The sequence below is a fragment of the Thunnus thynnus genome, chromosome 23 (genome assembly GCF_963924715.1).
Source record: "Thunnus thynnus chromosome 23, fThuThy2.1, whole genome shotgun sequence".
NCBI classification, from domain to species: domain Eukaryota; kingdom Metazoa; phylum Chordata; class Actinopteri; order Scombriformes; family Scombridae; genus Thunnus; species Thunnus thynnus.
Genome location: NC_089539.1, coordinates 22,085,660 through 22,111,523, shown reverse-complemented (window position 1 = coordinate 22,111,523; position 25,864 = coordinate 22,085,660). Strand labels below are relative to the sequence as shown.

The following is a 25,864-nucleotide window of genomic DNA, read 5'->3' as shown; positions in this document are numbered from 1 at the left end:
GCACTAAAATTATAATTATGCTTTCCTTGGTTGCTAAAATACAATTATTATTATCATTAATAATTATTTCATGTATTTACTTCTGTTGATGGTGTCGTAGAGACATTTTAGTGTCCATTTTTAAGTAAGTAAAGCCAACATGGTGCTAAATCATGTAATATGGAACAGCACAGACATCAAGTCAGTAATCTGCAACACTTTACATAAATCCTCCTCCAGGGTTTCCTCGATTTGTGGATTTGTGAGTACATTAGTTTAAGTCACACAGAGTCTGAATTTAAATAAAAGTCTGTCCTTAAACAACAGTCAGGAGCCCAAATGGACATTGAAACTTGTTTTTCTTGCTGTAATCATTCCTCCTGTTCATACTGACCATTACAGGATCCCTTCATAATGCACTTACAATGGAAGTGATGGGAAGCCAAATCCACAGTCCTCCTTCTGTGCAAAAATGTATTTAAAAGTTTATCTGAAGCTAATATGAAGCTACAAATCAAGTAGTTTCAACATTACAGTCTTTTTAGTGCCAAAGTTCCTCTTTTTGTTATTATTCTTCCACCGCAGCTCAACAGGGAAACACTGTCCGAGGAAACACAAAGAGGGAATTTGATGCTAAAAAGACTGTAAATGTGTCAGATATCCACTTGATATGACTAACTCAGACTGCTGAAGACTCATATAAACTCGAGATTAACTGTTAAATACATTTTTAGCCCCAGAAAAAGGCTTAAAATGATTAATCAATAGCAAAAATGTTGGCGATTCATTTTCTGTCAACCGAATTATGTGTTGCAGCTCTAATATATAACAATATAAAACACCAGTAATATGATAATTGATATCTAGTTCATGAAAGCTTTTTACAATCACTTCTCTTCATCCTCAGTGTCTGGTAGCTCCGTCCTGAGAAGAAATCTGTGGTGCACCTGTGATGAAGTGAAGCATTTCATATTTTAAATCAATAAACAGAACAAGCCTGCAGGTAACGTGAGCAGCGAGCGACAGCGTGGCTGAGCAGAGCAGAAGAAGAAGAAGGAAACTTAAATCTCTTCAGTAGGATAATCCTTAGATTTGAAAACATAACAGCAAAGAAACGTGAGAAGAAAAAAAACTGTGCTCTGCTCTGCTGCATTTTACATTTAAACAAGTAAATTTAGGCGATGATGCTCTCTGGTGGTCGATGTCTGCTGCATGTGAACTGGTCTCAGGAGAAAAAGAGTGAAATTGACAGGATGCACGAATATAAAGTTTCATTATCTTGGATTTTTACACATCCTGAAGATATAGAACAGCTGATACTAGTACAACTATGTGATATTTCTTGGGTGTAAAGGACTATAGGGGAAGGAAACATAGCGAGGGATCAGTAGACTGTGTAAGAAACTACACATGTGGGGAATTAGATATGCAGACTTCTGCTCACTTTATTTCAGAAAATAGGGTGTGAGGAGATTTTCTGCATATCAATGGCCGAAGTGCAAAACCTCCTATCTGAAAAATGCACTTTTTTAAAGAAAACTTGTTGTTATCTTGCAGAATACTATTTGTTAAGGATGCCCAATACATAATACACTGTCTTTGGACTATATTACTATATTATGTGGTGTTGTTTACGGTATGTTTGTATGGTTATTATGGTATTTATAACGCATAATATAGTCATATAGTCCAAAAACAGTGTGTTATATATTGGGTATCCTTAACAAATAGCATTCTGCAAGAATTTTTCTCAAAAAAAAGTGCATTTTTCAGATAGGAGGTTTTGCTCCACACAGATATCTGCACAACAACCCACCGATATACACAATACATACATAAACAGTGTCAACGAGGCAGTTTTCTCAGGGCTGCTACAGTGGAAAGGACTAAACTTTGCCAAAACAAGCTCTTCTCCATTTTTAAGTATCTATGACCAGATGGAAATAGTGTGAAATGTGAATTGAGGGGGCGGTTCATGATTATTTACTATTATGAGAGCAAGACGTGTGTTGGCTCTGTTGTCGTTCATGTCTGAGAGATTGAAGATAGGGAGATGGATGATTTTAGAGGCAGTATGAGTAATAAGTTTATTTTTGTTGGCGATGGAGGGAGGGAACAGTTCAACAGGATGGGTTGAATTATGCTTTTATAAAAGTCGGAGGGCAACAGACTTTGGCTCTGAGTGTGTGTGCGTGGTCTTAACGAGTGGTGTGTTGATTAAAACTGAGTTTATTGTCTATAATGAGTCTGAGATATTTGAAGTTGTTGACATGCTCTACTGTCCTGCCGTGTATCGAGGTGGGTTTCAGTCCAGTTCTTTTGTTTATACATACGTAATAGTATCTTTAAAGGATATTTTTTAAGGATTTCAAGGTTTTTATTGTCATTCTAGCACACTATACATGTAAAAACATGATTAAAAAACATGTTAAATCACACAAAGTATAGGAATGAAACATACTGAAAATACCAGATAATGATACAAAGTATAAATCTTAAAAAAGTACTGAAGTATGAAAGTACCAAGGTGCCATAATTATAATAACACATAAAGACAATACATAGAAAAATGGTTTTGTACAGGTTGGTGTTATATTTATGTCTCCGTTCTGTTTTTTTAGGAACATTTCTATGTATTTTTCCACATTAATTTCTACTTTTGATAAACACAAGTCAAACAGAGGATACAGTGACCAAACATTTATAGAACAAGAATGTTTGAAGACAAAAGAAAGAAGGAATGAATGAAAGAAAGAGAGAGTTTAGAAGAAAAAAGTACAAAAAGTAACTGAGAAATTAGTTTTATGTGACTTTTTAGGCCGTTCATTGATCGAAATAAGTTCTGACAATCCAAATTAATTTTGATGGAGGAATACCAGATGTGTATTTTCATGCCACTTAAAAGAATTTACTACAATCTATTAATTTATGTTCTGAAAAAAAAAGGTATTCACCTCTACTGTACCAGTGAGTATCTAGGTAATTAACGGGTTCTCCTTGAATACCTCCATGATATTTGTGACAGTTTGAATCAGGAGCACCAGCAGCACCATAGCTGTCAAACACTTTGTTTTTCCCTCCTCCGCTGTCATCAAGTCTGCCTCTGTCACATCTGTTTGTGATAATGATTAAAAATGGAACTAATTTCCTTTAATCCGCAGGAATCACGTCGGCTGCTCAGATTGGCATCCTTTCATTACGGACTTTAACGGCTGGCTGCTGTCGAATAACAGGCTTCATCGAGCAGAACAATCCAATAACAAAAAAAAAGAAAAAGTTTTGAATGTGTAATCGACGTTTTTCCCTCAGCCCTGTTATCTCTGCTGTCTTTCTGATAACCTTCAATGTCTCCAAAAAATAATAATAATGCACTGTCATCTCTCTGTGAAAACTTCAGGAGGATGATGACTGACGTTCATTCAGTCAGATTCTGAGTTCATTAACATTTCAGTTTGAGTTTTTTTTTTAATTGATTTATTGCTTTGTTGCTGCAGGAGCAGGTTGGTCAGTAACAGTGTCAGCATGTCTCCAAAAGGTGGCAGCAAATAATAGCTAATCTGTGTGTTTGTGTGTGTGTGTGTGTGTGTGTGTGTGTGTGTGTGTGTGTGTGTGTGTGTGTGTGTGTGTGTTCTTCTATTTTTGTGGCTTTTTTTAGTTTTAGATCTTGAGAGTGAGGAACTTTTTGGAAAGTGAAGACATTTTTTTTTTTTAGACAGTGCAGGCATTTCTGGAATGTGAGGACTTTTTTTTTTTGGAAAGTGAGTTTTTTTTTTTTTTGATCGACATTTTGGAAAGTGGTGGGTGTTTTAGTCATGTGAGGATAATTTTTTTTTTTTTTGGCAAGTGAGGACATATTTGGAAAGTGAGGGCATGTATGGAAGGTAAAGAGATTTTTTGGTAAGTGAGGACATTTTTGGAAAAAGCACATCTGGCAAAAAAAAAACAACAAAAAAAAGAAATTTTTTTGAAAATGAGGATTTTTTTGCTTTAGAAAGATTTCTCTGGAAGGTGAGGACATTTGGCAACCTAAGAACATTTTTGGAAAATGAGAATGTTTTTGTAAAGTGGAGATATTTTTTGGTAGCTAAGAGTATTTTTTGTAAAGTTTGGGCATTTTAGGAAAGTAAAGACATTCCTGGATAGTGCAGAAAATACTGGACGGTGTGCACTTTTTTTGAAAAGTGAGGACATTTATGTTCACGTTAACTGAGAGCGTGGACACTTTTAGAAAGTACGGACAGTTGTGGATATGCGTTCAGCTTTTTACATCCATGACTACGACGAGGGTCCTCACAAGGATGCAAATACAAACACACAGTGTGTTCTGCAGCGGGGAATGGTCCCCACTTCCTGTCCTGGGGCAGCATGTCGGTCAGACACTTCCCCTCAGGCTAACGCTTTCTCACGCTGTAGAGTACACACACACATACACACACACACACACACACACACACACTGACACACACTGACACACACACATAAACACACATAAACACATAAACATGGATGCAGGGCACATAAACACACTAAAAAAACACATTTATGGGCACAAAAGTTGAAACTCACGTATAATATCAGCAGTGACGATGTATCACTCGGGTTTAAAACTCTTGAACAGAAAACACTGGACAAAATCTGAAATATGTCACAGGTGTTTACTGTAATCAATCACGCGAGCTTCTGTTTCTCTATTTTATTTATTCATAGAAATGATTTAATCTCCGTCATCCATCGTCACTTTGGGTCTTCCTGTGATGACGGGTCACAAGTGCTACTTCCTCCTCTGGTGAGTCACAAGTCGAAGGTGAAAGTTCATCAGCTGTCTGATTTTCCCTCCTCTACTGTATGTGAGGGTGTGTGTGCATGTAAAAACAGAGGAAGAGAGGGTGAGTGGGAGCGTTTGTGAGACTCTCGGGGAGATTAAAGGCCATGGCACTTTGTGTGTGTGTGTGTGTGTGTGTGTGTGTGTGTGTGTGTGTGTGTGTGTGTGTGTGTGAGTGAGTGTGTGCGTAGGTCAACTTCTTCCCTTGACAGTTTCTTGGGAAACACTGGTGGATGGGAATCTCCTCACACTGTCCTTAACTCTGATGTAAACACACACAGTTACGGCGGCCGATGTCTCTTAATCTCCCTGATCACACAAATCCTCCCACACACCCTCTCTTCCACTATACACGCACAAACACACACACACACACACACACACACATATGAATCCTTTCACATTTGACCCCCACCCCCTCTCTGGGCCGGCTGTTGCCCTCAGGCTGTGGCCTCTCAGCTGGGAGACGGCAGCAAATAGAGTCCCAGGCTCCACATCCAAGATCCATAACCTTTTTTAACACGTCCCACCAGTGCTGAAGTCTATAGACAAAAAAAAAAAAACCTCCTCAATCCTGGACTCTGGGCCCCCTGCATGGGGTCAGAAGTACATTTTTGGGGGGTTCATGAGATAGTTTTTAAGACTGTGAAAATAGAGTGCTTCATTAATCCCCAAGGGAAACTAAGAAAATCTGTAATTTTTGAAGAAATTGCGTGTGATTGCTGGGAGCAATCATGCAGCATTACTGAAAAATTGCTAGCAAGGTTAAAGTCACCCACGACCTGCTGCATGTAAGATGCTAGCCTGAGCTATCATGACTTGAACAAAAGCATCAATATGATTAAGATTTCATGTGCAGACTACAACGAAAGCTTTCACATCTGACTTTTTTTTATAATATGAAAGGGAGCTGGAGTAGTTTAGCACTAAAAACAACCATGATTGATCTAAAAAAAATCACATCTTCTTGTCCACATCCTGGATCACTAACTGGCAACATGAAGAACAAGTCTTTGCTTTGTTGCCAAATGTATATTAATCACTGCGCTGATTACAACACAATTGTTCACTCACAAAATGATCAAAACGTTTCAATTGAAAAAAAAACAAAACCATTTGTTATGAAGTCAAATGTATGATTCACGCTTGTTAAAACACTGAAAACAATAGTTTATTGTTTCACAATGTCTTACAAACAAAATAGTTTTCCCGTGTGATGTGAAGTACGAACTGAAGTTAAAATAAAGTAGAAAAATATGATAAGAGGAGGTGATGAAGGATGAGTGTATGTGTGTGTGTGTTAGTATGAAATCATAGCATATTAATCACATTTGAAGATTAAAGTTGCAGGTGGGATCGAGTCTATGACCTGCTGTTTTGTAAGAAGAATATCACTATCATCTGGTTTTTATATGTAGACAATTTTAAAATTGCTCCATGATATCATCTTTGGAAATAAAAAGCCGACTCAGCTCTGAAGTGCTTATTCGGCTTTAATTTGACCTACATTTTTTCTCCATGTTATCATGCATTTTGACAAATTTAAGCGGAAAAAAGCCAGCCACCATATCTGTGTGTGTGTTGGTGTGTGTGTGTGTGTGTGTGTGTGTGCTGTACTGGTTGAGCGCCATAATGCCGTATCTGAGCAGCAACGACAGTAAATGTAATATATAGGCATTTCCTGTCCCCGTGCCTTCGGTGTAAGCACCAATACTATAAGACGTCGCACGCGGGAATAAAGACGGCACGGGACGCCGCTGTGACCTAAACCCACAAGCCTGCGTCAGAGGCCGGGTAAGTGTCAGGGAAGGTTCTCTCCTATTTTATCCTCCGGTCATTCATATTCAGGGAGGGGGGGACAGCATCCTCAGCTCAGCATGACACGATATGTTTAGTTATAGATAGATACGCATCGGAAAGACGTCCATGTGATACCAGACTCCATTGGAAAACGCGCCAATTTAAAGTAATCTCGCCTGTATGCAAAATAGGATGCTTTAAAAATATAAATTAATATAATATCAGATTTATTAGAAGGCTTTGTTCATTTCGGCATCAATATAATCCGCCAATCAGCATATATTTGAGTAAAATATGAATTTGCTTCACGCATCTCTCTCTTGTGTTTTGGGCTATTTTGGTGGACGGGGGGCTGCGGGAAACAGTTCAAAAGATTAAAAGTTTTATACAGATACATCTCTCTGCATTATTTTTATGCGTGCCGAATATAAGAGTAAATCAAACTGATGCAGAAAAACCATTCATTCGTGTGTTATTGTGTTTATATTTGTCTATACGCGTAGACAACTTTAAATTGTTCGATTTCTGATTGGAGTTTCGGGTTTTCTCATCGAAGGGATAACAGTCGCATCGTAGATTATACAGCAGCTGCAACGATGCATGAACGAAACCAGATTGCTTTTTTATTGCTTTACCGTTTTCCTTTTGATATTTCAGCGATATCAGCGTGAATTAATAGCTTAATAGCTTCTCACTGACCTAAATCCATCATTCTCCATGAATTACTGACATCGTGTTCGCCTCAGTGCGCTCTGCTGACCGCAACCAAGGTTTTTACGTGTGAATCCTGCAGGGTCTCAGGTTCTGTGGGGGGTTTTTAGATTATAGGTGATCTCACAGCGAGCTGCCTCACATCTAGTGGAAATATATAACATTATAAATATTGCAGGTATCAAACATGAAAATGGTGTTTTTATATAATAATATAGGTTGGAGCACTAGTTTATTCACCTCTATTTGGGGCAGTTTAATATTTTATTATTATTTTATGGAGTTTCATGAAAGAAGGGGGGAAATGATCTTTCAGGGGGGTCCAGGCGTCCTTGAGGGGGTTCCAGGGGGTTCCCAGCTGAAAGGGGAATCATTTATTTTAAGTGTAATTCTATCCATAAGTAACACAGTGACAGGATATATGACTATGTTGGTCATGGGTTTCATACACTTTCTGTAATAAAAGCATCTAAAAGCAAACATCTTATCAGATCAGAGTCTAATATGTCAGTTTAGGGGTCCTTGACATGAAAAAGTTTGAGAACCAGTGTTCCAGGTGTCATTTATAGCAGTGATCACATGGTTTCTGTCAACATTAAATATTTTTTTTGAACTGCAAATGATCAGTGAGGAGTTTTATGACATAATTGTGACAACATGAGTCAATATTGTAATAAGGTTTTTGTAGACTGTACATGTAACTGACTTATCAGTTGGCTGTCAAAGAAGCCCATAATAAACCCCCTTCTCACTACTAAACTGGTTCAAGTTTGGAAATCTGATAGGAGGTGGGTTTGGGATTTTAAAGTGAAATACAGTTTTACCGGAAATCACAAAGCCTTTACCTTCAAAATAAAAACATGATGAGGAGCATGATGAAACTACAGCGATCTTTGCGAGGAAATCAGTGAATGAAATAGAAGAAAAAATACAGTTAGACCCAACAAAGAAAAGATAAAAAACATTAGAATTGAAGTTTTGGGGAAAAGCAAACCAAATAAAATAGTTAATAAATTGTCCAACATGAGAATGGAGGCACAAAAATACTCTTTATAAATGAAAATATAATGAAATATGTAATGATAGACATGAAAAAAATCATGAATGTAACTAGTATATGCAATATGTGTATTATACAAACAGGCAAATAGCCAAGACTGGATTACTAACGAGGTATTAAACTGATAATCGTCGTTATAATCTGAACAACTCCTGCATTTGTACCTGTAATCTTGAGTCTCTGTGTACAAATCTGCTTTCAATACTTCTAATATTTCACTTGATATCATGCTTACATGCTGCATATTCCTTAATAAATTTGCATAGAAGTAGCTGGTAATTTGGCCCTGCATATACATACAGTAGCTATATAATGTATGCATACTGTGCGATGTTTGAAAATTAGCAATCTTCCCACATTCCACACATAGCTTCTACTCATAATTATTTCTAATTCCTATTCCTACTTATTTGTTTTAATTGCTCTATTAATTAATTAATTAAATTGGCTTTTACTTTGAAGGGTATCACAGGAAGCTTGTGGTTGTATCCTGTGTAATTTGACAGCTCTGACAGAGACAGGCAGCTGAGTGCGGAGCAGCTGAGGGTCTTGTGAGGCTAAAAATAATCAACTTTTTACTCTCCAGCTCTCACTATATGTTTTTTCTTTTCTGTCTTCTTCTTCTCATTTCTGTCTCTTTTTTATCACTTATAAACCTCCAGCTATCAGGAATGAAACTGTGTCAATAAGGATTATATTTATTTCTGCGAGGTAAGAGCACTTTGGTGTTTTTATTTAGTGAGTCTTTCTCATTAAACCAGCTTCACTTTATGACTCAACTTAAGTTACTGGTGTTTAAATTAAGGCATGGTTTGATTTGACAGATGGAGGTGCTGGTTTTATTAGAAGCTGAAGGTTAATCTACCTGTTTCTTAGCTAGATTTGATTTTTTACTTGATATTTTAACACTTTATTTAAAGTGTCAACTGTCCAGACTAACTGACATGTCCATTTGGGACCAATTTACATATTCAGTGTTCATAAATGCACACTTTCATTATGCTCTTTTGCTGTTAAAGGTGCATTCATATGGGGAAAAAAACTGTATGCACAGAAAACGTGAAGTGATATTACTTAAAAAGTGGCGGTAAATATGTAATTTTGTGTCGAGCGGCACTTGCGGTCAGCCTCATTTCTGGCTGTTATCCAATTAGGACACGATTTCATGGCAGAGAAAGAAAGTATTAAAATATCTCGAAACTTTCTGTGGCGTAATAAATTTCTCTTCTGTGTGCAGTAAGTTCGCTATGTCCCAAACAGAAAATTTCTAATCAGAAATACTCAAAAATTTAAGTTTTGTCTCTGTTCCCCAAACAAATATGGCCGCCAGATTAAGGTCGCCATATTTGTTTGGGTTTAGAATGGAGACCTAGCTTGTAAAAAAACATGAAATTCGACTTCATAGTAAGCCAGTAGGAAAGATTTGTCAACAAATGGGGTATAACTACAGTAAAAATTCACACTTTTTCTACTTTTGTAATTCAACATCTTTCAAGTAGGTCAGCAAGTGATAGTAATAAATATATATAGCAATATCACATTTTAGTCATTGTAACATGATTTTTTACATTGTTTTATTATATGTTGCTTATTATCTTATGATTGTATTGTGCCGCTACAACAAGTGAAACATTATTAGCAGTGAACGTATGACTTCTGAATGTTGATGCCAATAACAAGCCGATATGGCATATATGACATATTCATGTTGACTAAAGGACACAATAATGATCTACATAACTGAAATAATTTTAGATTGTAGTCTGAAAAAATCATCATTTTTAGATTTTATTACAACATAAATTATTAACAATTTCTTAATTCGCTCGAAGAAAGTAAAACTAAACTACAAAATGACACAGCTGGCTGGTTGAGAGGTGCAACTAACCATAATTTCCATTATTGATTAATATGTCGATTATTTTCTTAATTAATCTATTAGTTGTTTGGTCTGTAAAATATCAAAAAATGTCAATCAGTGTTTCCCAAAGCTCAAGATGATGTCCTCAAATGACTTGTTTTGTCCACAACCCAAAGATATTCAGTTCACTCTCATAGAGAACTAAAGAAACCAGAAAATATTCACATTTAAAAAGCAGGAACCAGAGAATTTGGACTTAAAAAATTAACTTCAAATGATTAATCAGTTATCAAAATAGGTGTTGATTAATTTAATAGTCGGCAACTAATCGGTTGCAGCTCTAGTCTGGTTAATATTCTCCCTGCATGCTGGTGTCTGTGCTCAGCCCAGGATGGACACCACTCTGAATAATTTTGTTGATGATGTTAGAAAATATAGAGTGGAGGGGGGTGTGCGTTACAAAAAATGTGGAGCTGTGTACCACTAGCATTCTATAAAGCTAGCTAAAGTTAGCTCTAAACTCTAGAAAGTTAACCTGAGTCTCCTTACGACAACTTTAAATGACTTTTAATGTGTTAACACCTCCGAGATGTTGATGTTCATCGTTAAACCAACACCTCCATTCAACTGACATAAATAAACCATAAGCCAGGGGTCCTGTAGCTGGCTGGGTAATACCAATGAAATAGCTCTCATGTCTGACTTTAGCCCTGCATCTGTGTTTCTGTGTGAGTGTGTGTGTGTGTGTGTGTGTGCGCTTCAGTGTGTGACATGCCACAAAAATGTCTGACCTCCACTCCTCCAAAAGCTCAAGCTGAAGCACTGCTGCGGACACAGATGGCTAACTGTTTAAGGATCATGGAAAACACAACACTGGGCATCGTATATCAACCGTAAAGTTTAACTTGTTTGGGTTTTTTTTGTCACAGATTGACTCGAGGCTTGCGTGGAGCAGTTGGGTGGTGGCATGGCCTTGTCGTTTTGCGGCAACGACCCGAATATCAATGCCTACAGTGTGGAGCAGGGCGTGCTGAACAATGGCTGCTTCGTGGACGCTCTCAACCTGGTTCCTCATGTCTTCCTGCTCTTCATCACCTTCCCCATCCTCTTCATTGGTAGGTGATGTACAATGACATACATACACATGCTTATACCTCTGCTGCATTAATTGACTGATTGATTAACTGACGGTAAAAACAATCGTCAGTAGCTCCAGCTCTTAAATCACATCCTCCTTCAAAACAACACAGGGCAGTCTGGCAAAAAAGTTGAACCTGCAACAAATCATACAGGGAGACACTGTGTTACATTAATACAAGTGCACATTTCTGTTGGATTGCTTTGTAACGTGAACGCCGTAAATTGCAAAGAAAGATTGGTTGTAAAAGCTTGTCTCAGAGTAATATAACCCACTCCACTGTGTAGTGTTTTGGTGTCTGAAAAGTCTTAAAATTCACAGATGTGTTACTCAGAAACTGGACTTCCTGGATTGTTTTTCATGACTCACTGTTAACAAGAAACTTATCTCTACATGTGCAGGCCCCTGCATTGAGTTAATGTAGCGCTGTTCTCGTCTCACCAAATACTGCTCGCTGGGTTGGAGCCAACCAACGACCGTTTCCTTTTAGATAAGGACATCTCCTGACCGCTCCATCCAACCCCTCAACCTCATGGGCCTCGGTAGTAAGAGGCAGTCTCTCCATGTCTCAGTTGTCCAATTCTTTTAGCCTCGCTAGCTGAGTTGGAGAATGACATATCTCCACTTTCTATATTTGACATTTCCAACACAAAGGCCACGTCATTAGCAGGAAAGCATTCAAACCATCACCTCACCTTCGCTCTGAGGTGGCATTACACTTCCCCAAAAACAAGCATCTTTGGACTTTATCTCCTTCATTTTTGGGGAAAAAAGCTTGACACACAGCTACAAAAATACGTCCTACGTAGGCTGTACTCCACTCTCTCCATTCTGGTCCGTATCAAACGAAAAGCCAGGACCAGGTAGATCTTGCCGTGTATAGCGGAGGACGTCCCGATGATCATTATTGAACAGGCTTCTTCCAGTGTTGAAACGTATCTTTCTGCTCACACTGTGATCGATCAGGAACAAATGATGAAAATGTCAAGAAAAACTTCCAAACTTCATTATCACTTTAAGAGATTAGTACTGACCCTTTGAGTGTATATGGATATATTGATGATAATGATTCTTATTAAAGATAGCTCACATTAAATACTTTTTATCTGCTGATTGTGACTGATGCACAACATAGTATCATCCCTGTCTTGACTTCATCTGGTAAAGAGGCTTATCATGAAGCTAAATCTGCAGTAACTTTGATTTTTTTAATCAAAGTTACCAAGTATTAACCTTGTTTTTTGAGGTAAGTTGTTAGTGGACACACCTACATAATGATGACGTATTTATTCCCAAACACTGTCTATCTGTTTATCGGCCACTTGTTTGAAAAAAAAAAATATTTCCACTGTTGAAACTATTTTGGAAGAGCAAAATGCAAAAATAAACATTTTTCACGTGTAAATATTTAGAAATGTTGTATATCTTTTGGAACAGACCTACTGTATCTAAGAAGGTTTCTGTGCTTCTGCAGAAAAAAAAAAAAAGTCAGAAGTGGTCCAGTCTGTGTGTATATATTCTGACAGATGTTCAAGTGTTTCCTGCTTAAGCCTCTTAAAGCTTCACCTTTTCTGTTGGACTGTCTCGGATATCGGAGCTGCTGGCAGGACAGAACTAATCCAGAGAGGATTATTGGAGCAGAGAACTGACTGAACGACTTTGAAAAAAATATCTTAATTGCGATTATTTTGACTGATATTACAATCGCGATATGATTTGCGATATTAGAGGGAACATCACATTGTTCTCATTTTCATCGAAAAACAAAATGATTATGTTGTGATTTCTGCACCAAACAAATTTTTTGTCTGTAGAATATGATGTGTAGTCCAGGACGTCTCTGCGTGACAATATTTAATTTAAAATAGTATTTTGACCTCTTGCGACTTAAAAATTGCAGTACGCCATAATGCGATTTCAAAAAAATGCGGATTCATTGTTGAGCTCTAGAGCAGAGTGAGACAGATGGTTTGATCTTTGTTTTGTACATATTGTATTGTGTTTAATAATGGGGATTATGGAGTGCCTGTTGAATTAATGCGTTTTTTTTCTGTTTATATGTGCTGCTGTTTGTTAGTCCTGTGATAGATTAGTGACCTGTGACCTCAGCATACTCTGGGATAGACTCCAGTTCCCATGTGACCCTGGATAGGATGGTTGAAAATGGTTGAAAATGGATGAAAATTGATGAAAATGGATGAAAATGGATGAAAATGGATGGATATGTGGATGAAAGGAGTTAGCATTATAGATAAAATCCTCTATCGCAATATTTTATCATTTTATATCAAGATTTCAGTACATAATGTGAAATAGTTAGAAAATCTACTGGATTTTTTTACGGTGAAAATTTTAAAAAAAAAATTTGGGGGCTAAAACAGCAAATTAAATACCTGATAAATACAAAAACTTCATCACATTGATGCAGAAAATCATACTAAAATCCAATATAAGCATGAAAGTGCTCGTCACAAATGTATACAGTCTCCTGCTTTATATAGTCGTATTGATCAATGGATCTATTAAGGAGGATGAAATATTTTATTTGCATGTTTTGTTATAATTAGGATCGGGTTCAGATCACAAATTCTGTTTTGGATCTGGTTCCAGGCCGATAAAATACTGCTCTTTTTTCATTAGCAGAGAACAATGTACAAAAAATTAAGATAACAGCAGCAGGATTCTCATTTTTAGCTTGAACCGACCGTTGCCGTTGATTGAAATGAAAAATGTTGCCCAGATGACAGTATGTCAGCTGTAGCTTCTGTCCTTCAGGGTAATGTCTGGAAATATCTGTACTAAACTTTGCCAAAGATAGTGAGTCATAATGACGAGTTTTCTCCAGTGTAACCATCTAGTTCCGTCACTTCACGTCAGTTTCATCATTCAATTTTCCAGATAAACTTTAAGGCATGTCTCATGAGAGTTCTGACCTCACGTCTTCCAGTATCTGAAGAAAATAGCTTTTGAAGAATAAGGTGTGCCAAACTAATAAGGCTACAGCTGTTATTTGAATGTGTTACAGACATATTTAATCATTTATATGCTGCTCATTTGAGATTGAAGCTACATGTTGTAGATCTCAGTTGAATCTTTGAGTTTTGTTGTGTACGTCTTTATTTACAAAATGTTAAAAGCTGAAAGTAAATGGATCTGATAAGGGATTTGTAAAGATTTAGATATAAAAAAAAACAAATTCAATACTTGCTTCAGGTCTGATAAATGCTATTTATTGACCAAAAATTAATAGAAGATAGAAGTATTAGATTAGTAGTGAATGATGAAGATTCATCACTGTAATCTGTTACTCCAGCGTCCCTCCATGTCGCCAGCAGAGCAGATGTGTCAGTGATATTAACTCTCTCTCATGGACACACACATACACACACACACACACACTTTAAGGCAGTTTGTTGTCACCAGTGTGAACGTTAAGCAGCTTTGAAGTGTTGAAGTGTAGTTAAGACGGGATTAGACTGCAGGATCTGAACTGTAGCAGGAACTAAACAGTTAACAAAAATGCAACAAAAACCAGTCAAATAGAATATAAACATGTTCACTGGAATATTGTGTGATTTTGATAGCTGGTATTTATTTAGTCTGTGATAATGAGAAAATGCTTCCTTCCTTCTTGCACTTTGTGCTCCCACAAAGAAAGAGAGAATGAGACGGCAGAAAGGCAGGAATGGAAGAAAGAAAGAAGGAGAGATGAATGGAAAAATGAAAGAGGAAAGGAACTAATACACAGGAAAAGAAAGGAATGAATCATGTTAATTATTTGGTTTAGTTTGGTGCTTTGGTAACTCTGCTGTTGCATCACTTAGAGAGAACAACTTGTGTTGATGTGGTTAGTTATCTGGTTTGTTTGTGTGTGTGTATACAGTAGATTATGGGAATGGTTCTGACCAGAAGCCCTCAGCGTGCTCCCAGAGGACTCACTAATTGATGCTTCCTGGTTCTAGTTTTTTATGGTCTCTGTCCCCTGAGCCTCTAAAATGGCTCCGGTCCATTTAGTTAAAAGCAGAAACAAACCTAATAAAAAACACTATCAGCTGAAATAAAGTCCTGCGACGCTGCGCTCCCATAGCGTCACCCTGTTTTATCATTAAACTAATGTTAGACAGAGTATTTTAGAATCGTAGGTTTCAAGAATCAAGCTGAAATTACTTTATTTGTTGTAATATTATATAATTGATCAGTATGTGTAGCTGTTGATTCTAATGCAACACATTAGATTCCTCTCATGCCTGAATATGTATTATTGATATCATAATTAGTGGCTGTTTATCAAAGAGCTTTAGTGTCCCATTAAAAGTTATCTATGAGGCTTTTCCACCATGTCAAAAGTCTGAATATGTGTGTTTGTTGGCCAGAAAATAACAATCTTACCACAGTTTTGCATTGTTTTGCCCATGTTTTTTTATGTATTTTATGTTAATGGAGATAATCTAAGCACAAATGTCAATTTATCAGTAAGTGGACCTTTTTGCTTAGATTATCTCCATCAAATATTACGCTCAATGTTATGGATTATATAGAGTATCTGAAGCTGTTTTATTTGTGCCTGCAAGTTGATTTCACACTGTGGGTAGATGTTAATGTACACCAATGGCTGCCTGACGAATAAGAAAAGATTTAAATACTACGGCATTGGAAGGTGTATGTGAATTGTAGTAAAACATACGAAAATATCAGTAGTTTTTTAATCACCACATTGGTCGTAACCTAGTTTACAAACCAGTTGTTGTACTATAAAGTCTTTAAGTTGGTTTCCCTTCATTCAGACTGTATTTTTCAGAAGTATCTGTCTGTTTGTCTTTCTGTCTGTCTCTCAGGTTGGGGCAGTCAGAGCTCCAAGGTGCAGATCCATCATAACACATGGCTTCATTTCCCCGGACACAACCTGAGATGGATCCTCACCTTCTCACTGCTCTTCGTCCACGTCTGCGAGTTCGCAGAGGGCATCGTCTCCAACAAGTGAGACCTCGGAAAGATGTTTTTATCAAATATGTTACCACAAGTTATACAAATAATGTCTATGAAATGTGACAGAAAGTAGTAAATCAGCTCTTTTGTTGTAATTCATCAGTATATTATATCACTGTCATTTGTTTTTGCATCTTGCTGTAGGATGATGCAGACCAACCACCTCCATCTCTTCATGCCGGCATTCATGGGGTTCATTGCTGCTACGACTTCAGTAGTTTACTACCACAACATAGAGACATCCAACTTCCCGAAACTGCTACTCGGTAAGTTTTAACGCTTGAAAAAGTCAAGTTTGAGATCGTGCTGTTAGCGTTCTGTCCATAGCTGGAGCCAGTTGATCCCCCAGTTGATCTTTTTTTTAACCTTTAAATCTAATATCCTAATAAAATTGGCTCAATAGGGAATACCCAACCTTTAATCTATAGTTAAAACTATGACACTCATAGCTTTTTATAGCCTCTAGGGATGGCAGGGTAGGTCAGTCTGGTGGCCCACCACTTATGTCTAGATGGAGATATCTCAACAACTATTGGATGGATTGCCATGAAGTTTTGTACAGATATTCATGGTCCCCAGAGGAGAAATCCTACTGATCATGGTAATTCCCCTGACATTTCCTCTAGCGCCACCTTGAGGTTGATATTTGTGGTTTAGTGTGAAATATCAACAACTGTTGGATGGCTTACCATGCAATTTGGTACCAACATTCATGGTCTTTGTCTTGTCCCATCATCAAGTTAAGATTTCAGTTCAATCAGGAATACTCTTGTCATAGATTAAAGCATTTATTGCAATAAATGGAAATACAGTTTAGCTCATAGATGCTCCCTGGATAAGACAAGCAGCATGCTAAGCTAAACCAGGGAACGGGTCCAAAGCAAGACATTTGAATTCCGGACTACCTTGAGCCATGATAAGAGCCTTAACCAAGAAAGGTTTTGTCCAATATTTTGGGTTTATCTATCTAACAGTCTGTTTTTCTTGACAATGAGTATTACAGCCTCACAGAGCTGCTAGCATGGCTGTAGACTCTAGTTTCTTGTTGTAGGACAGTGCAGCAACAGTTCTCTCAACATACAGACGAGGCAACCAAAGAGTTTTTTTTATAGCCAAACAGTGGCATTTTAACTGGCCAGGTCAGTCACTTGACATCAGTCCAGCTGATCATGTCTTCCGCCTGCTGATCAGACCAGACTGGAGCAAGCAGGAAATGAAAGTGGATAAGGTCAGGGGTCAACAAATATTAAATGGAATGGTTTTATTGAACTTTATATTATCTTGTCCAACTACTTTCTGTCCTCAAATCCTCCAACTTTAGCTGAAAGTCGCTGAAATCTGAAAGCACTTTAACCTCACAGTCATGGTTTTATTTCAAAAGCAGCGTGCTGAAGAACAGAGACTAAAACTCTCTCTTTCCTCCCAGTTCTTTTCATCTACTGGGTGTTGGCATTCATCACTAAGTCCATCAAGTTGTGGAAGTTTGCAGAGTACAGCGTCGGACTGCAACACCTGAGGTTCTGCATCACAGCCCTGTTAGTGATCCTGTACGGACTGCTGATGGCCGTGGAGATCAACGTCATAAGAGTCAGGGTGAGTCATCCTGTTTCATCCTACTTAACATAATTTTTATGTGTTTTAATAATTATCTTGAACTCTCTCTGCCATTTTTAATTGCAAACCTCTTGGTATTTGTTTTATTTGGGATTTTTGGTGCTTATTATTATCAATGTCATCTAATTTTTCTGTTTTTTGTACCTTTTTGTGTAGCATTAACTGTATTTTTATGCTATTATAGTAACTTGTCTGTCTTGTCTTTTCTTACTTAGATTAATTTTGTCCTTTTCTCTCCCTGTAGAAATATGTATTCTTTGCCAACCCTCAGAAGGTGAAGCCGCCAGAGGATCTTCAGGATCTGGGTGTTCGTTTCCTGCAGCCGTTTGTCAACCTGCTGTCCAAGGTAGACGTGAATTTTGTGTATTTTCAATAAAATGCACTGATAACTGCAATCTACATGAGAAATCAGAGTCCCACACTTCTGAGACAAAAATATCAAACTGGAAAACATCATGTATATACAAAAATATTTTAGTTTTTTGGGTTTTTCTTTGGTGATTATACATTGCAGTATGTACAATACAGAAGAAATATGACACTCACTTTCTACTTTTCCCAAATTACAGACACCACTCAGTTCATTTCCTATATAGTTTTGAATCTGCCAATCTCAATGGCTTGAGGAAGAATATGAGTTGTTAATTGTGCAAGAAAAAATCTTTGGCTTCTGCATTAGTGTGATGCATGCATGTGATATGCATGTATTATACAGTATGTTTATATGCCAGAGGTAAAAATGCTTCAAAGGCTTTTGCCACCTTTTCATAGGCAACATACTGGTGGATGAATCCTCTCATCATCGGAGCCCATAAGAGGCCCATAGAGCTGAAGAAGATTGGCAAGCTGCCAATCGCTATGAGAGCTCTCACCAACTACTTACGGCTCAAAGATGCGTACGAGGACCAGAGAGTGAGTAAAGTGGAGGCCTTGCCCTAATTTGATAATGAAGCAATGTTCCAGCTGTATGTTTTTACATTCAACTTGGGTTTTCCTGCTATTTACGATATCAGAAGTAGACAAACTTCCCTAATTTCACCCCTTTTATGTCTCTGTTTTCTCATTTCTCACTCCATGCAGACAGCTGAGGACCCGGATCGTTCCCCTTCTATCTGGCGCTCAATGTACCGAGCGTTCGGTCGTCCCATCCTGCTCAGCAGCACTTTCCGCTATCTGGCTGACCTGCTGGGCTTCGCTGGACCTCTCTGCATCTCTGGCATCGTAAAGTACCTGAATACTGACAATGAAGTCCCTGCGACAGACAAGTCAAAGGTGGGTGAGCCAGAGAGAGGAGTTTGTACCCGATGGGCCTCAATTTTGGCTTCAAAACTTCAAAATTAAATAAAGAAGATGAAGGGAAACTGCCCATATGATGTAAGAATATTAATATATGCTTACATCATATGGGCAGTCACTAGATATAAGATTCCTGCTACAAAAATATTTGTTTAGACCGATATATCAAGTTGATGTTGGCCCTGTATCAGCCAGAAGAGGAAAAGTCATGTAGTTAAAAGTTGTAACCAGTCACATCATTGAACTCAGGGACTTTCGGGTATGAATTACTCATTTATGTGCACAAATTATTACAACTACTGATCCAAATATCTTTAAATTAGGAAATTGGAACTTTCAGATAAATATGTAAATAATTTCCAGTCATGATTGTCACTTAGATGTTGTTGAACACACTATTTACACATCGTAGAAGGTTAGAACTGAACTGCAAACACATTGGTGGATATAACTCGGCTATAAAGGGATTTTGAGCGAAATGACTTGACTTTGACTTGGCGACAGGTTGAGAAATGGACCCAGTGCTATAAGAGAGTCACATTTGAAAAGCCTGTAACGAACACAGACTGTGAGTGAGACGACTGAGTGTGAAAAGATGGACGTCATTCATTTTCCCACTAGAGAAATCACTTCGGAAACCTAAACCCATATGTGGGCACAACTGATGTTACTAAAGCCGTCTCGTCCGAGTGTTTACATAAGATCATTTTGTTAGAGGTTAAGTGCAAATTAACGCAACACTGTGACTCGTCCCCAAACACAAATTGTGTCTCTGCCTGTCATTGGTGTTGGGTGGTCCAGTCAGCCAATGAATGACTCACTGTCAGCGTGATGTCACCGAGGCGTTGGTCCCAGTCATCATGTCACCCCCAGTGTGTGTGTGTGAGTGTGAACTATGCTGTGTCTGACGTGATAATATGTCTGTAATGTCATAATACGCCGGTGCTGAAATGACATTTCACACAAACACACACAAACACACACACACACACACACATGTTTGTACTTGTATAATTGTGAGGACCCTCGTCGATTGAATGTATTCTGTAACCTTAACATCACAACTACATGACCAACACCAACCCTTACTGTAAAAACACTGAAACCATGTCTTAACCCTCTTTGAACAAGTAAAGAACGGCCAAAATGTTCCTCATTTTCAAAATATAAAACAGAAAATGATTATCACAAAAGTAGACGTACACACACACACACACACACACACACACACACACACACACACACACACACACACATATAGAAACTGGTAGACAATAACATTAGAAATACTATTATGAATCAACATAAATGCAGGATGCTACATGGTTTTCTGCAACCCTGCAAATGTTCATGTTAACTTACTATAATGGTCCATGGCACAAATGCTACTGTTTTCACTTATGTTGCTGAAACTACTTTGATTTTATATACATATAAATTAAGTTATTAAGTGTTTGCAGCACTCCAAACAAACAGTATAAGTTACTTGTCAATTATTGTTTGTATTTTTTTCAGCATGTAGCTGTCAAATTGTAAAACGTTGAATTAGAACCAGTATTTTAATTGTTTTTTTGGGTTTATTGTATTGTTTAATCAGAAAATAGTCATAAATAGCCGCCACTATTTCTCAGAGTCCAAGATTAAGTCTTCAAATTGCTTTTTTTGTCTGATCATGAGTCTAAAACCTAAAGATATTTGATCTACAAAGATGTTAGACAAGAGAGAAGCAGCAAATCAATACCTTTGAGAAGCAACTTTATGACGCTTTTGCTTATTAAATTACTTAAATGATTAATTGACTATCAAATTTTTTAAGGTTTTGCTTAAATAGTCTTATTCTTTATCTTAACTGTTCTGTTCTATATCTTACTTTTCCACCAATAAGCATAATTTAAATTTCTTCAGTTTCCCTGAACGGGATCAACGCAGTTTATCTTATTTTAGGATCTCCATCATAAAGCAATATCAGCTGTAACTATAACAAATTATAAATATTACAAAACAGTAATATCTGCTCATGACAGCCCCAACAAAGAAGGTGTTGTAGACGGAGAGAGAACACAGACATTTTTACAGACAGTCCATTTGGCGAAGGAAGAGACAAAGGCAAAGCTGATCACAGACATCGACTCCTCGTAAATCCGTGCCAGTCTCCTCCGAAGGTCGTAACACAGGAAAGAGCCACTGTGAGAGGCAGAACAGATGCTTTTGTAATGACAATTTATTTTCATTCAGTCCCATTTGGCTGGATGTTGTTATAGTCGATGTTGAATGTGAGCTGTTGTCGGTTCCGTGCCTGCCTGTTAAAGTGGGTATAATGGGCAGCAGAGATAGAGAGCAGAGCAGAGCTGCATTTCTGAGTGACATGGAAAATTCCCCACTCACTTCACACTCACTGGCTCAGTTTAATACTGAGGGAAGGCCTGCTGAGCACCAGACGGAGCTTTCTGATACTACGGTGTGTGAATGTGTGTGTGTGTGTGTTTTCATACACACGGTATGTGTGTGCTAGAAGTGCTCAACGTGGAAAAAATATAATAGTAAATGCAAATTAGCAGCAAATTAAATATGTGATAACTGGCTCAGAAATAAATGAAAATATTGCCATTAAATCAATATGAGGTATAGTGCCAAGAACAAATGTATAGGAAGATACACACAGATACACAGCAGAGATAAACAAACATAAACTTATAGGTGTTATGTACAGAGAAGTAGATAGGAATAATAGGTCAAACTGCTACTGTGAGTTATTAAGAGTTATTAAGAGGGAATGTAACAAATGCTGCAATAAATATTGTATATTTTCTATATGTCTATACATGCGTCGGTTGTATAAAATGTTTCATTCATGCTTCACCATCACGTCATTGGTTCTCCTTCACTTGGCTACTAGCTGACTGTTAATATCCAATCACATTCATACAGGTGTACACGGCAACTAACGATTATTTCAATTATCAATTAATCTGCTGATTATTTTCTCAATTAATCAATTCATTGTTTTGTCTATAAAATGTCAGATGCCTGTTATGTCTTGTTAATGTCTTGTTTTGTCAGCAGTCCAAAATCTAAATAACTTCAGTTTATTATCATGTATGACACAGAAAAGCTTTAAATTCTCACATTTGAGAAGCTGCAACAAAACAACAAAATGATTAAAAAAACAATATTTGATTATCAAAATAGTAAATAGTGATTAATCCTCTGATGATTAATCGTGTATTCGTTGTCGCAGCTCTACTCTGCTGAAGGTTTTTGGGTGTCGCCGACTTCATTAACAAATAGACGCAGACAGAAACGAAACCAAAATACTTCAGCGACGAGAGTTTTCCTTCATTGTTGCAGCACGCCGCTCTCAGGCTTCCGTACCTCTGCTCTCCACTCTACTTTGGCTTTTAATATCTGCCCTCAGAGACAGACAGATATTGATATAAGTCTTTCAAGAATTGATTAGCACTGCCAAAGTTTTCATTTCTTTAATAAGTAAAACTAGACTAAAGTTATATTTTCATTTGAAGCTGAAAACAAAGAGTTGATGCACCAACTCAATGGATTCTGTTCATGGAAGAGAAAACAGATGTGACTCCGCTGATAATTCATTTTGAATTAGTTTGATTCAAATGTGAACAACTTTTAAACAAGACCTTTATGTCTTCTAATGTTTCTTCTTTGTGTGTGTGTTTTATTGAAGGAAACATATTTCGGCGTGTACTTCATGTCCTCTACCGAGCTGCTGCAGAACACTTCGGTCTTGGCTGTTCTGCTCTTCCTGGCTTTAGTCCTGCAGAGGACCTTCCTGCAGGCCTCCTACTACGTCACCATAGAAACAGGCATCAACCTGCGGGGAGCCCTGCTGGTGAGCGTTGCATGGAAAATTAAGTTTACTGACATGTTGCTTTGAACACGTCTACGTGATTGATCTCTCGAATGCCTCAGAGACCGAGACTGCTCGCTGATAGAGGAGCTTCTGTTGTTCTCATACGAACATCTCCCGTCCTGATTTAACAGAAAATCGATTGAAATGCTTAGAGAACAGGCAGTTCAAGGCTGCACGGAGGGTTTTATAGCACATAAAATATGAAATAAAATATGTAAACTGATTTTTATGGTCTGTTTTGTACACAAACAGAAAGGCAATAAAAGAAAAAATCCCAGATGGTTTAAGTAAATGTTATCAAAACATTCAGTGCGTATTTCTGCATAATTAATTTGTATCATAAATTCCTTTTACTCAGTGGACAAAAGAGGCTCTGGCATTTAGACCATTAGACTATCTAACTCCAGGATGCTTCTACTACTGAATATATTCATGAAAACCTGCATGTAATGACTCTGCATTAGTGTCAGCTAGCGTCTCACTCTGGATATATCTCAATCAAACAAAGATATGATTACGATTATATTAAAAATCAAATAGTACTTTTTGACTGAAATGTTATCTGAATCTATCAAATACTGTAAGTTGGTACCAAATGGTCAGATGTATGCTCTTCTTTACTGATTCTTTTCTAAATTTAAGTTATAATTTCGCCAATTTTAGACTTTTTATTGAGGTAATTTATTTAGTTTTTGCACAGTTTATAAAAATATTTTGATATTTCTTGTCCCGTTTCAAATATTATATTGTATTCATGTTTTCTTTTATTAACCAGGCGATGATTTACAACAAAATCCTGCGCCTGTCCACCTCCAACATGTCTATGGGGGAGATGACACTGGGACAGATCAACAACCTGGTTGCCATAGAGACCAACCAGCTCATGTGGTTCCTCTTTCTCTGCCCCAACCTGTGGGCCATGCCTGTACAGGTAGGAAAAAACTCCCATAAGTATCTGTTCATCCTGTATAATACATAGTAATGGTGATTTTTTAAAAATTTTTCATTCCTCTTCTTCTTTGCAGATTGTGATGGGAGTGATTCTGCTCTACTATTTATTAGGCTCGAGCGCTTTAGTTGGAGCGTCTGTCATAGTTCTTCTGGCTCCGGTCCAATACCTCATAGCAACGAAGCTGGCAGACACACAGAAAAGCACACTAGTAAGCAGCAGCATGCTTATATAATTGTTTTGTTTTTGGAGTAAAGCACATGGCCAGAAGAAGTGAACTTGATGTGTATGAGATGTGATATATCAACAGAGTCGTCTCTTGTAGGAACACTCGACCGATCGTCTGAAAAAGACCACAGAGATCTTGAAGGGGATAAAGTTACTAAAGCTTTACGCCTGGGAGAATATCTTCTGTGACAGCGTGGAGGAGACCAGAGGCAAAGAGCTCACCAGCCTTAAGACGTTTGCTTTCTATACATCGATGTCAAGTAAGATGAAAAACGTGTCCATGACCTCGTTTTAATTCGTGTTAATTTGTGCGTGATTGCAGGAAACGACCCGCTCGGTGTTTATCCAAGTTGATAAAAAAGAAAAAGTGAAAGACATGACTGGTTTTGGTTTGCACATTACACAATTCTCCTCTCATGTGCATGAAATACTCTGCATATGTTCAGTATCAACACAAACCAGCCTTAATGTTTGATTATTTTATGTAGGAAATGAGCGATCGTTCATATCATGACGGCAGGATTTGGCAGAAAGATAAATCTGCTGTTGGCTCGCTTTCTCTCACGATCGCAATATCACATTCTCATAATATTGTACTTTATCTTTCAACTCATATGACTCTTTCCTGCTTGCAGTTTTCATGAACGCTGCTATCCCCATCGCGGCCGTACTTTCGGTAAGAGAGTTTTGATGTATGTGATGCATTGTGTGTGTGTGTGTGTGTATAATCAGGTGATGAAATGCAAAAATGTTTTTTTTTCCCTTGTAGACATTTGCGATGCATCACTTCATCAATAAAAGTGGTCCGAGTCCTTCGGAGGCTTTTGCTGCTCTGGCGTTGTTCCACATCCTGGTCACACCTCTGTTCCTGCTCTCTACTGTCGTCAGATTCGCCGTCAAGGCTTTAGTCAGGTGAGTCTGTGTGTGATTATGGAAGTTTTCAAGGTGAAAAGATTGAAAAAAAAAACCTCCCCAATGCTTGCTTTTCTTCTTTGTTAGCTCATAAAATGATTGGCAGGTTTGCTCTTTCGCTGTCCTCGGTGGCAGCATGAGTCATCAATAATTAAAATGTTTGATAGAAGCGTGTGGTGTGATGGTAGTTTTCTCTGTACAGAGCACCTTCTCAGATATTCTGGACACAGTTTTGGATTTAGCTCAGTATACAGAAACAGTATACACACACAAGTTTATGCCAGAATTCGATTTGGGGCCACTAATGTCAACCAATAGTATCAAATAGAGGTTGGATGGTGGAAAATCTATCCCACTAAAGCCATTGTGGCCAGGAAATGTTTTTTTATAGCCTTTGTATAAAATATGTGTGTATGAAAATGAAGCGAGGAACCTTCAGATAAGATGACTGCACTGATACTGCACATCCTTGCTGAGCCGTTAATCTGCAGCCGAAGCTAATTCGAGCCGTTTCTTGAGTGGTATTCAGTGGATTGACTATATTTTGTTACTGGTAAGAAGGGGGAGAAGGAGATGCGGACATGACTAAACAAGGAAGACAAACAGGAGATGCTGTGTAACAAAATTG

At 37.8% G+C, this 25,864-nt stretch overlaps 1 protein-coding gene across 6 annotated transcripts in view; it reads left to right on the top strand.

Moving 5' to 3' along the window:
- Positions 1-6,445: 6,445 nt before the first annotated feature.
- abcc9 (ATP-binding cassette, sub-family C (CFTR/MRP), member 9) overlaps positions 6,446-25,864 on the top strand; it is an 80,522-nt gene continuing 61,103 nt past the window's right edge. For 5 of the 6 annotated variants that reach the window (XR_010925824.1, XR_010925825.1, XR_010925823.1 and 2 more), the window contains exons 1-14: positions 8,893-9,083; positions 11,163-11,348; positions 16,207-16,348; positions 16,502-16,623; positions 17,784-17,950; positions 18,216-18,317; positions 18,743-18,883; positions 19,052-19,243; positions 22,962-23,126; positions 23,923-24,078; positions 24,173-24,307; positions 24,422-24,584; positions 24,960-25,000; positions 25,094-25,236. Coding sequence is in view for 3 of the 6 variants with exons in the window: in XM_067582362.1 (XP_067438463.1) it covers positions 11,201-11,348; positions 16,207-16,348; positions 16,502-16,623; positions 17,784-17,950; positions 18,216-18,317; positions 18,743-18,883; positions 19,052-19,243; positions 22,962-23,126; positions 23,923-24,078; positions 24,173-24,307; positions 24,422-24,584; positions 24,960-25,000; positions 25,094-25,236 (1,817 nt within the window). In the remaining 3 variants the exon portion in view is untranslated. Of the gene's footprint in view, positions 6,596-8,892; positions 9,084-11,162; positions 11,349-16,206; positions 16,349-16,501; positions 16,624-17,783; positions 17,951-18,215; positions 18,318-18,742; positions 18,884-19,051; positions 19,244-22,961; positions 23,127-23,922; positions 24,079-24,172; positions 24,308-24,421; positions 24,585-24,959; positions 25,001-25,093; positions 25,237-25,864 lie in introns of those variants that run through there. The other variant, XM_067582361.1, reaches the window with a different exon arrangement.